The 13,288-nt window shown below is 44.5% G+C and overlaps 1 protein-coding gene across 2 annotated transcripts in view; it reads right to left on the bottom strand.

Moving 5' to 3' along the window:
* The window catches only part of FMN2 (formin 2), a 454,592-nt gene extending 441,837 nt beyond the window's left edge, over window positions 1-12,755 (bottom strand). For both annotated transcript variants that reach the window (XM_083176392.1, XM_083176393.1), the window contains exon 1: window positions 11,170-12,755. In XM_083176392.1, the coding sequence (XP_083032518.1) occupies window positions 11,170-12,544 (1,375 nt within the window). In that variant the 5' untranslated portion in view covers window positions 12,545-12,755. The remainder of the gene's footprint in view (window positions 1-11,169) is intronic.
* Window positions 12,756-13,288: the final 533 nt, after the last annotated feature.

Genomic DNA, 13,288 nt, shown 5'->3' with positions numbered 1-13,288 from the left:
CTTACCCTCAGCTTAGAATTTTCAATTAGGCTTATAGGGTACCCCCTTCCCTTGTAAGGGAACAAGAGAGAGATTCCCTACTAGTGTATAAAACAGAGGAGGACAAAAAGAACTCTGCCTCTAAAAAAATCTCACTGCGAGACTATGTCTATGGTGGAAATAGAAGGCTAAGATTATTGACCCCTGCAGCAATTCCTCCAGTGAAGGAAACAATGTAGCAAAGAGAAAGGGTGACATAGTGAATATCGTGCTTGCCCAGTGTGTGTATATCATAATTTTCAAGTATCATCATTCATGTATCATATTGTTTTATGTATATTGTATAAGTCCAGTTACCAATATGGGGTTGTGACTTGTAAAGTCTCTGTAGGTTTAAAAGACGGGTGAAACAAACAAAAACCCCGGCCTTGGATATGAATACTGTTTAAAACAAACCTGATTCAAACCGGGATGGGCAAAAGATAGTTTAAAAATGATATATGCACGCTAATTGAAATCTAAAAATTATAACTAAGTTACTACTGTCACTATATAAATAAAACAGTTCTGTTCCACTCATATTTTATTTCTTATTTTTACCTCCAGTTTACTTTTAATTTCAAATAGTACTTTTGCCATTCGCCCCTTAAGAGCAGTTATACAAAAAGACTGATAATATTGGCACCCGGCTTTTAAAGCTAGATAGACTGACCGGCGAAAACCGCAGCTGATTGGCTGTACGGAGAATAAGTTTGACGATGAGCGTCACACAGGACAGCCCACTTATTAAGTGTCTATGATGAAATGCGTTTAGGGCGTACCTGTGTGACGTCATCCCTTTTCTGTGTCCCGGTGTCCGGCGTGCCTCTAAACCAGCGTGGAAAAAGTCCCGGTGTGCTTGCGGTCCGTGGAGGACTCTGAGTGCGGTGTTGCGAACTGGGATCCCGCTGGAGGAAAGGTGGTCTACGCGTACCATCCTCTAATCTTTTAACACTTGTTGTCTGTTTTTTATATATTAAAAAAATTACTGCACTATGAGGCGCCCCCATTGTCCTTCCATTCCTACAGATTTCTAATACCCGCTGGACACGGGTCTTTTACTTTGGGGAGCGACGGTCTATTCTAAAAGAGACCTAAGTGAGGAAAACCAGAACTGGTCTAACTCCAGCTAAGAACGCTTTTGAAGGAGGACTTTTATGCTTGCTTGAGAGATGCAAATGAGGACTTCTGCAAGGTTTGAGCGCAGCTGTATAATCCATTTGGTTCTATATATATATATATATATATATATATATATATATATATATATATATACTAGATGTACTCTAATGAGGGACATGGACATGGGGAACATATAATTACTGAGCTGTGCAGCACCCAGCCATTCAGCGGCACCACATGGGGATTGCACCAGCCAGCACCGTACATATAGAACACATTAGAACAGTACAGGGTACACAGAACTAGACATAACACAATTAAAGCACAATTCTTAGTACACAATACAGCTGAGATATAAGGAAGTGAATGAGAATATATGCAGTTATACTGTAGCTTGTAGGTGAGTAAGAGAGCTGTAGTTGAAATGCAAGAAGAGTGCTGTGAGAACAGGAGGGAAGAGGACCCTGCTCTAAGGAGCTTACAATCTAGAAGGAGGGGGAGACAGACAGGTCGGCCCTAGCCTAAATGATGCCCTAGGCAAGATTTTGACTGGTGCACCCTAGCACCGCCACTAGTTCCGCCTCTGACCCTGCTCCCCTTTCCCAGCACCATCAACCCTCATCATAGCAGTCATCATTTTGCTGCTCCTACCCGCAATATCTTAAATAGAAACAGCGCACACATTCGGTGCGCAGTCCAAACAGGGGTGTGTTCTTGCTGGGAAGGGGCATGGCCACACAATTGTACCCCCAATTCAAATTATGCCACACAGTAGTGCAACTTTATTCACATTATATCATGCGATGGTGTACCTTACTCCTCACATTATTCACATTATAACCTTAGAAAAAAATCCTGAGAAAATATTGTATTTTAAGCACCTCCATGGCCACACTGCCACCCAGCACAAAACAGTGTGTGCTGGGCAGAGGAGAAGAGCTGCAGCTGCTGTTGTCACTTAAGGGGAGGGGGCCCGGGGCCCCCACTGGACCCTCCCATCAGACTTTGGCCTGGGTAATTTGTACCCCCTACCCCTTTCACTCGGCACCACTGATAATACCAGACAGTAATGCCCCTTACACATGACACACATTATTAATGTCATTATAACCATAATGCCCCTTACACATTATGCCAACCTTTATTAATGCCCTTCATACACATAATGACACACATAATGCCCCTTACACATATGTTGCACATTATTAATGCCCTTATACACATGACACACATAATGCCCATTACACATATGTTGCACATTATTAATGACCTTATACACATGACACACATAATGCCTGTTACACATGTCACACATTATTAATGAATTTATACATGACACACATAATGCCCCTTACACATATGCTGAACAACCAACCCACCCGCAGACACCACTCGCACAGCCGCTAACACTGTGACCTCTGCCTCTGCTTGGATACAGATGTTTCCTCATAAATCTTGCCTCAATAGGCCATGCAGCTCCTGGCCAGTTCTGCTAACGTTGGGTGCCTTTTTTGCTGAAAATTCGTCTTATTTGCATTGTTATGACCAGCACACGCAAGGATCTTCCGATGATTAAAATGATATGTGGCATGAATATATTCTGTGTGCGACTGTGGCTGTACCTGCTTACGGAATGCTATGTTACAGTAATTTCCATGAATACACTCTTTCATATGCAGATACAGCCTCACTCACACACATAATATAGCTGTTGTGCCACAGTATATTTCAGAAATATAGTGTCAAAATGGAGAAAAGAAAATAAGTACAGAGTTAGGGTAGGTAGTGTGAGAAGCAGGTGTAGAGGGACAAATATAATGGACAGAGAACTGATGTGGAATCTAGCACACTGAAATGGTTACAGAGAAAATGTGAGTAGTGATATTAGGGTGTGCAGACTGATGCTGTTGATGGTGTATCTGCAAAGTTATATTAATATGAAATAGTTAACACTAAAATTACTTTACAGCTACGAATGCTATACAACCAGAAGGCTATGCAGCCTAATCATACTTGCCTACTTTTGAAAACTAGTTTCAGGGAGATTATAGTTGGTAGTAAAATTTTGCACAGCGCACCATTGAGGGGGCGTGTCATCCTCCACCCAAAGGGCGTGTCTAGTTCCATATATGGAGAGATTGTGAAAAGAGATTAGGAACATGGCACTTAGAAGCGTGGGTGTGTACTGCTACATCTGAGGGGAATCTTGTAAAATGACTTACATCCAAATGTAGATGAGCCCCAAAGTGCTGGGAAATGGCGCTGATGATTCAATGTAAATGTCTCTCATTTCTCTTTTTCCCCAAAAATGTAGCAGTGTGAAATGAGGGAGATTGTTAGACTAATGAGGGAGAGAGGGAGATTGATGCTATTTCAGGGAGTCTCCTGCAGAATGCAGGAGGGTAGGCAACAATGCCTAAAATACACTGATTAAACAGCAATGCACATGCTTGTAATCCCCCTACAACTCCACCCACAACAAATGGTTGATCAAAGGTGTGATCAATATCAGACCACTGGCCGCTCTACTACAAAAAGATTTCCTACTTGGTTACAGACTGCAGCAGAAATTGCTAAACAAAAAATATTCTCAGTTCCGTTTACCCAATAAACTTCAATAAGTGTGTGGAATATACAGAATAGAAAGGTTGCAGCTGAAAATGTTCAGTTCCGTTTACCCAATAAACTTCAATAAGTGTGTGGAATATACAGCATAGACAGTTTGCAGCTGAAAATGTTCAGTTTCGTTTACCAAATAAACTTCAATAAGTGTGTGGAATATACAGCATAGAAAGTTTGCAGCTGAAAATTTTCAGTTCCGTTTACCCAAGGTATACGGTGTAATGGTATACTGTGTAATGGTCATTGTGGTGTGTGACATAATGGGAAAATTGTAATAGGGTGAGAGAATCAGAAAGTGGGAGATTTTGTATAAAATCTCTAGTTTTTCTTAAAGTGGCAATCATTTACACTGCAAAACCAGTTTGATTTTGCAGTGTACAGATGGCGCCGCTGTTGTTGAACCCCCTGGCCAGCCTACACTGCCCCTGTCCCGTCCGCCAAAATGGGGTGCGCCTACGAGATATTTGCATGCCCCATTCTGGGCAATGGGACGCATTCACGTGTGAGATGCTCGCGTATCCCCATCCGTCCCCGTCTGCCAGCCAGGACCTGTCAGCATACGCCAGTGCCCGCCGGCGCTAGAGATATGTAAATGATAGCCGATAGCCGATAGTTTAAAAAAAACTGGAGATTTCTTACCAAATCTCTCACTTTCTGAATCACTCACCCTATTACATTTCCCCCCCATATGTAATGGGCAGTACAGTGTGTAATATAACGTGTAATAAGCATTAGGGTTTGCAGTGTAATGTGTAATGGGCATTATGGTGTGTGGCATAATATGTAATGGCCACTACGGTTGCAGCATAATGTGTAATGGGCATAACTAGGATAATAGTGTCTAAGGGGCTCTACCTGGCGCAATGTGTACAAGTGGCAAGTGTGGTGTGGTGTAATGTGAATAACGAATACTGTTTGGTGTAATATGAATTGGTAAGCTTATGTTACCATGCCCCTTCTCCACAAAGCCGTGCCCTACATTTTTAGCAAGCTGTTCCTATTTCCAGTCTGGGGGGGGGGGGGGGACATCAATTCCATTTCTGGCACAATGCACCAAATGTCCAGTTACAGCACTGCATTCATTCATGCATGCACTGCCGTTACATACATTCAGGTGCAGGTGCTTATCACATGCAATGCTTACATACAAATAAACATCTCACCCCAACCCCATGCCAAGGCACACTGAGACCACCACCTTCCCCTGGTGAGTGACTCTAGGCAGATGCTACTTGGGATATCCACTTCGGACAACATACAGTAGGGCATCTTACCGCTGGGCAAGTTGACACTGCTACTGCAGGGTCATCAAACCACTGGCCAGGCTCCTGCTGACATTTCACGGCTCATTGAGCCACTGGTCAGGCTATTTCTGATGTCTCCCAGTTCATGAAGTAGCTGCCATGTCCCGGGTGTGCACGTAGGCTCAGCTTCTGGCAAGGTGAGGGGGAGGGGGTGGCTGTTACCGGCTGCAGCATCATGGTACAGGTGGTGCCGGATGGGGTCCGGACAGTAGGGATCCCAACAGTCATTTACCGACGTCGGGATCCCGACTGTTAAAACACAGACAGATGGGTTCCCGACGGTCACCGGCTATTCTCCCTCGTGGAGGTCCACGACCCCCATATAGAGAGAATAGAATAGGTGGCGGGCGTAGAGAGCCACCGTGCCCACAGCATGGCGAGCGCAGCGAGCCCACAAGGGGCTTTGACTTGTTCATCCAAATTTGGCCCCATCTCCGATGGTGGGTGTTTGAGCATGCTTATAGGCACTAATGTGCATGTACAATCCGCAGCAGCGAATGCTGTGGCAATGGCACATTGGGCCTTATTCTGATCGGTGCGGCCCGATCAGAAATATGCGGTCATGTCCGTGCAGGCGAATCCCCGCCTTCCATACGGATCGCCACCTCCGTCCGTATGCGGATATGTGGCGGTCCGCATGAAAGTGGACGGGGATACGCCTCCTCTATGTTGGGAGCAGCCCCTGCATTCGATGGTCGCCGAACATCGAATGCAGGGCCGCACGCTCCACCAGGTCCCGCCACCCAAGACCACACGGACACTTGTCCGTGTGAAATCATGTATGGGGGCGGGCAGCTGACATCCGGCGATGTCAGATGCCCGCCCCCTACACACGCGTCACGGCTTCATTACCATGCATACGCCCCGCGTTTGCATGGGAACGCCCATGAAACGCGGGGCGTATGCATAGGGTAATGAGGCTAAGTAGCCCCTCACGCCCCTCTACGCCCCCTGTGCGGCGTATAAAGAATACGTGCGTCGAAATCGCCTGCACATGCGCAGAGTGACCTCTGCACATGCGCAGACGATCAACATCGGCGGGACGTCCGCATGCGGTAAAATCCGCACCGATCAGAATAAGGCCCATTGTTTGGCAGCCAGGAGGCGTTCCAGGGCATGCACAAAAAAATGGTGGGCACAGCCATAGAAATGCTGGGCGGGCCCCAGAGAACGTTCCCTGGTCTGCTCGGGGCAGGTGGATGATGTCACATGACCCTGACCATTGAAAACTGCTCAGCAGCAAAGTATGTCTTGTAAAGTCTGCTATGAACAGAAGAGAAGTAATTGTATAGTGAACAACCATCAAACTATTTCTCCTCTGTGCGGGCACATGCATACCTCCCAACTTCTGGCCGGAGGAAATAGGGACACTCGCGCGGCGAAGCGGGGCGGGGCGTATGCAAATGAGGGCGCGGCTTATGCTTATTAGCCGCGACCTCATTTTCATACGAGAATAGACGCTGTGCGCATGCGCACAGCGTCTATTCTACTAGATTGGAGGGTCTCCCAACTGCCACCCCCCGCAGCGGGACAATGCCTGCCGCGGGTGGGACGTCGGGACAGGACCCGAAAATCGGGACTGTCCCGACGGAATCGTGACAGTTGGGAGGTATGCACATGTGAGCGCATGTGTAATTGTACAGATTCAATCACAGTGCAGAAAGGGGATCCCACCGGCGAAGTGCATGCATTTGCAGAGGCAGCGTTAACGTATTCGCTAGGCTCCATATATATGCAGCCTAGTGAGCAGGTCTGAATCATGCCCTATATGCAACTGCTCCTGCCCCCTTCCCTCTCTCCCATGCTGCACTGCAAGCACTGACTGCAGACAGCACCATGCAGCCCCACTCTCATATTCGGACTTCACCCCTTCTCTTTTTTTCACATCCAACAGCTTGTAGTGCACCTTCCTGCAAATTTTACCCTGTTTTCAGTAACTCACAACCCTGCACCCAAGCACAAGGTGTTCTTTTGGGTTAAGTATGATTTATGGATGGATGCTTGACTGACAGATTATACCGATATCCATTGACTTTCAGTCAAAATATCGACCCGGTCAGTATACCGACATTCATTATACCGACATGTTCAATTGACCAATATGGTCAAAATACCAACATTTAATATGCTGACAGGTCGACATGTCAACATCTGTGTTTTTTTGATGGGGCGTGTCAATGTAGGTCGACATAGACACGTCTTAGTTTACCGTGTCCTCTTGCATGGTTCACTGCACTCGCCATGCTTCGGGCACACTATATTATATTCCCCCTCCAGGTCCACTAGGATGATAAAATATGAAAAAAGTCTGTCTTTGGGAAAAAATTGTTGAAAACTCATGCTGACATTTTGACCTGTCGGCATCTTAAATGTCAGGATTTTGACGATGTCGGCCAACTGAACATGTTGGAATAATGAATGTCGGAATATTGACCCTTTCGGTATTTTGACTGTCGGTCAGTGGGTGTTGGATAATGGCCGGGTCAAATGTCCGTCGGTAAATTGACTTCATTCCGTTCTTTTAGCTTCCAGTACAAATTAAATATAATTTAAGTATGTTCTCTTTGTACACAACCCACTGACCCAAGGCCAACAATTTGACAATTCACCAGGGCGCTCCTGGCAAATGCCGGAAGGGCCGATGGCCAGGTGGGCTGATTTTCACCATCCTTTTACGTGAACTAGTCTGTCAGCACCGCCTCCTCGGCACCCCTGTGCTGAGCGTGCAGCCACATAATTAGCATATGAGGTCATGATGCAGCTGCGTTATGACTCGACCTTGACTGAGCCTCCCCCCTCCAATGTGAGCGGCGCCAGCATTTGTGGGGGTCGGCAGAGCTGGGTGGCATGGGGGGAGAGACGGAGCAAAGAGGGATTGCCGCATTTGTGGACATCCCATGTCATGACGCAAGCCACCCCCTGCTGCCCGCCTTCCAAGTTCGCGATAAGTGCTGAGCTGCTGGGTAGGCACCATATGAGAGCGCGGCGCAGAGTTGTCACAGAGTTGTCCCTCGGCGGCGGCACCTCTGACCACCCCTCTCGACTTGTTGGCTGTGGTTGCTGCAGCCTGCACTGCAGAGGAGAGGACTCAGAGTGCTGTGACTCGACTCTGAGTAGCAGAACACGAGGTAAATTGACAGTTTTACGCCCACTGGGTGTAAAAGGTCCCTAGCACAAGAAGAAGCAGTCTGGTACCGTAGTTTAACTAAATAAATTAACTAATGGCAATCATTCCTGGCTGGGTGTCACCCAGCCAGGAATGATTGCCTTTAGGTAAACCATGGTACAGGTTGAGTATCCCGTATCCGTGTATCTATTATCTGAATTATTCCAAAAACCGTGGTTTTTGGAATAATTTGAATTTTTTTTTTTACCCCCCTAACCCTCTTTTCATACTTACCAAGTCCCAGGGCATCCACAGCAGGCCTCCGGCATCTTCTCCAGGGCCTCCAGCGGTCCCAGGAATGCATTGCGCCAGTGTGCGCGCGCACCGGTGACGTCACCGGTGCGCGCGCACACCCGCGCAATGAATTCCTGGGACCGCTGGAGACCCAAAGAAGATGCCGGAGGCCTGCTGTGGACGCCCGGGGACTGCGTGGGCGCTGAGGGACCACCGGACACCATCAGGGGACAGGTAAGTAAGCCTAAAAAAAATTATTCTAAAAACCGAAAAAATCCCCTATCCGGAATGCTCGTGGTCCCGAGCATTTCGGATAAGGGATACTCAACCTGTACCAGACTGCTTCTCCTTGTGCTAGGGATCTTTTACATTGTTAGGCAGACCCTGGGACTTGTAGGGACTGATGGGACTTGCAGTTCTGCAGTGGGATAAAAAATGTTACATTCTATAGAGTGACTGTGGTCTCCTAAAGTGTTATTCAGGAGGACTCGCATGTGTATTAAGGATATATCCATGATGAACCAGGAATTATTCCCCTAAGTAGATGCACAAACGGTGTATTCCATAATGTGTATTGGGCATAACGGATTGTCATATTCTGTAATGGGCATTACGGTGTGTGACCTTATGTGTAATTGGCATTATGGCATGTGGCTTTATGTGTAATGGGTATTACGGAGTTTGCTAAAATTTCTAATGGGCATTATGTGTGTGGTATAATGTATAATACAATGCCCCCTTTTTGTGATGTCATGCCTCCTTTCCATGAGGCCTTGCCACCTTTTCCCCTACTGCAAAAGTTAGAACTCGGACCATCCATTACCATATTTCTAGATTCACCAGTGACTGTACCCACACTGCCCCATCAGCGTGCCACAATATCATGATTGAAGGTCACAAGCAAATAGAACTGTATGGCCACAACATGTGGGCCTGTGTACTCAAAATTCCAGGGCTTATTTTTGGTCCCAGTCCAGCCCTACTGTTCACTCTGGGTTAGGAGGGACGAGGGCGGGCAGGGGGGCGGATGCAAGGTTCCGACACAGTTTAAAAAAAAATTATGGTTGCACCCATGAAAACACTGGGCGTACTGTTGCGTACACAGGCATTGATGCCTGCTTGGGGAGGGCGGCTGACGTCACATGATGAATTTGGCGGATAGTGGCCAGAATAAAAGTCAGTCTAGACTGACTTTTATTACCAAATCATTTGATGGTGAATGATTTCTCTCCCATTTGGCCGAATGCAAGTGGATGTGTATGCTAACGCATCAGTTTGCATGCTAAGGAACGGACATGGGTGGGGGGGGGGGGCATTTGGTAGGACGGTGGGTGGCGTTTACCTGTTGGCTATTCTGCGAATATACATAGCCTAACCAACAGGTCTGAATCAGGCCCCAAGTACCTTTGCAGTCTAACTATGCCATTTGCAATATTTTCCACTTAACCTATCCTATCAAATTGCTTCCTCATTATACCCCTAATTTTAATAGTGTTTTCTCCCAATTTGAAGTACAATATTATATGCTGGTGATATAAATAAAAGTTAATAAATAAATAAATATAAGAATTGCATATTTGCATATCCATCTTCAGAAAACAAATTTTTATGGTGAGTAATATATGTATAGACAACACCGTTTATGAAGTGGAAAAAGAAAGAGTGTGTACTGCGCTTAATGAGCAGCTCAGTATAAATATCGATATATTGGTGCAAGTAAATAGAGCACTTGTATAAAAATATATATATATATATATATATAAATGGATTAGAATAAGTTAAAGTAAGTAATATGTAGCATGCTGTTTATTAAAATAATATAAGAATATTTTTTAATTGGGGGGGGGTCCCATTTGCATAGCCTGGGTGGACCCCCTCCTCTCCACATCTCAGTGGAGAGCATTGTGCTAGGGGCCCATGTACACCACACACTTTGCACCCATTATAGAAATGCCAATGTGCATACCATTTTGCCTGTGATTTTTTAATGAAATGTGCCATTTTCCTGAAGATCTGTACATGTGCATTATAGGTCACAGAGAACTGTGTATACACAGTAGACTCTTCCACAGTGCCAAATTCTACTGTATGCCAGAGATATGGTGGGTTGGGGGTTCGGTGAGCATACAGGGCCTGCTCATGGAGCCCCTCCTTTCTTAAGCTACCAATGACCTGAATCCTGTCAGTTTGTTATTTGCATAGAGTTTGAATATTCTAACCATGACCATCTGAGTTGCCTTCCACAGTCTAAAAATCTCATGATCTATTAATTGGCCTCTAAGTACCTGATTAAAGGTTTTAATTATAGAAATGATGTAAGCTATACTGGATCAAGGACTGAGGTGAATAAACATTATAGGCCGTATGCAAAAATGATTAAATTTGCATTTTGTTTGCATAAAACTCTTACTGCTATGGTCATATCTGTATAGTGTTGGTGCAAATAAATGACTACCTTCGATTACAAATTGTAATGTCACTAGCATGCAAGTACATACAAATATGTTCAGTGTGTGAGGATTAGTGAACACTAATAATCAGTATAGCCTCTGCTGAATTCAGAAAATGTATCTGTATCAAGGTTTCTATAAAACAATAGTCAATTTGTCAATATTTTTATTTCTATATATTTCTATATTCTATGTTATTCACAATTACTGATAAAAGTGTTTTGCTATCAATTCAAATGTAATGTTTCCTTACCTGTGAACACATTGGGAAATCTTGATGCAGGAACATTTGAAGATTTTGCTCCGTATGGTAACATTTCTGGTAAGCTTCCTTTCCTCATATTTTTATGCTGGGCCTTTATCATTTCATTCGTCCAGTCTGCAGACCTGCTGCTGCTTCCTGTCATGCTGCTCGATGTGTTCTTTTGAATGCCTACATTATCCTCTTTAAGAATATGGCCCATTTTTTTATGAAATGGTGGACTGCACTGGGGTGAGGCAAATGGAGAACAGTTTGAAGAGGTTTGTTGTCTTGTTGTTTTAATTACAGTATGTGCTTTACTTTCAGTGTTCCTTTGGGCAGTTGTATATATATACCTATCCTCAGTGACAGATGCAGAACTAAGCAGTACTGTATTATTTTGCTCAGGTAATAATAAACCATGTTTCTCCTCCGTTATACAGTTTACAGTATCTTTATCTCCATTTGTATTTGAACAGTTACTGCAATCAGTAATGGTAGTAATATCTCCATTTGGACCTCGGTCGGGCATAGATGCTAAATCTTTAACTTCATTGATATGTACTGATGGTGAAGAAGAGACTTCAAGATGATTTGTTATATTTGCTGTCTCACTTGCAGCTTCTTGACAGCTTTCTTCAAGTAGGCTTTCCTTCCCCAATGCATTAAGCCTTACTTTGTTAGAGCCTTCATTTTCATTAAAAATGCTTTCTTTTGCATCTGAATGAGCTACATTTGCATTCTTTTCCTTATTAGCGGTTAGCTGCTCACCTGCATCCCAAAATAATGTGTGGGAACTTGTGAGGTGTCCTTGAAAAACTTTTGACAATTGACCAGCTTCACTTTCATAAGATCCCTCTTCAGAAAATTGCATCCGAATTGCCAGCTGGATGTCAGACAGCAAGTCATCTTGTTCAGTAGCTGAATGGAAGCTGTATATATCTGTATCAGATCCTGAACTGGTCTTTTGTCCTTCCTGTATCTCACTGGCAGCAGCTGCTACCAGGGATTTGCAGATCTGGAAATTATCAGCATCTGTATCAGAGAGGCCTCCTTCATCGGCTGAAATGCTTATGTCTGGAGTTTTTGTAGTCACTGAATGGGTACTGTCCAGCTCCTCTGTTTGCAGATTTTGCCTTCCCAATACATCCTCCTTGGAATCACATGTACCATCTTTGGACCTTGCTAGTGTCTTTCTGATCCTTAAATTGGAGAACACAGAAGCCCTGGACTCAGACTTGCTTCTTTTTTTACCATGTTGCTCACTGCGTTTTCCTAAGGTCCTTCTGCTTCCTTTTTTTGTAGTCTCTCCATCTTCAGGCCTAGGCTCTGCTTTTTCATGTACATCTCCCAATGATTTCTTAAGCTTTCCATCCTGATTCCCCATCTTGATCAGAAGTAGATGATCTCTAGCAAATAATGCATTTCAGCGGGATACACAGCTGATGCTTAGTGAGAAAATCTGGTCCCTTTGCTGCAAAAGAAGAGATGCTTTTGTTTGTTGTATTTCTCTTCCGTCTGTGCTGCCTTTGTGCATAATGAGCTGCTTGCAGTCTGCTCCACAGAGACATGCTCAGTGTTCAGCTGCACATTACTGACTGCTCCCACCAGAAGCTGATCCTGATGTCACTGCTGCTCGATCTGCTACATATATTTTAACAAAGTACAGCCACATATAAAGCACTCATGTTATTTTCATTACTATGTTTAAAATAATTGTAAAAAAAATATAATCACTTATGAAATGTTAACAAAATTGGTGTAGCCTGTGTATTAAATGCAGAATTTACATAACACATATCAGTATTAATATACTTTAGGATTTATGGGGCATACACACAGGCGATTTTTTGCCTATTTTCTAAGTGACCTGTCTAGATCACTTTAAAAAAGTACCAATTGCTCCTTGTGTACACCCCAGAGTGGTGGCAATGCATAGCCCTGCTATTGCCAGCTCAGATTATATGTCCATGCAGTCAAAATCTAGATAGATCGCCAAGCTGGGAGGATTTTTTTTTTCCATTAGCTTAGCACACATCACTATGTGTCTATGGGCGATCTAGTTCAGGGGAAATTACCTAGCCTAAATCGCTTACCAAACATCGCTAAGCACACATCTCAACGTGTGTAT

Source organism: Crinia signifera, chromosome 3, assembly GCF_055691185.1.
Source record: "Crinia signifera chromosome 3, ASM5569118v1, whole genome shotgun sequence".
NCBI classification, from domain to species: domain Eukaryota; kingdom Metazoa; phylum Chordata; class Amphibia; order Anura; family Myobatrachidae; genus Crinia; species Crinia signifera.
The sequence above is the reverse complement of the archived record's forward strand: the minus strand, read 5'-3'. Positions and strand labels throughout refer to the sequence as shown.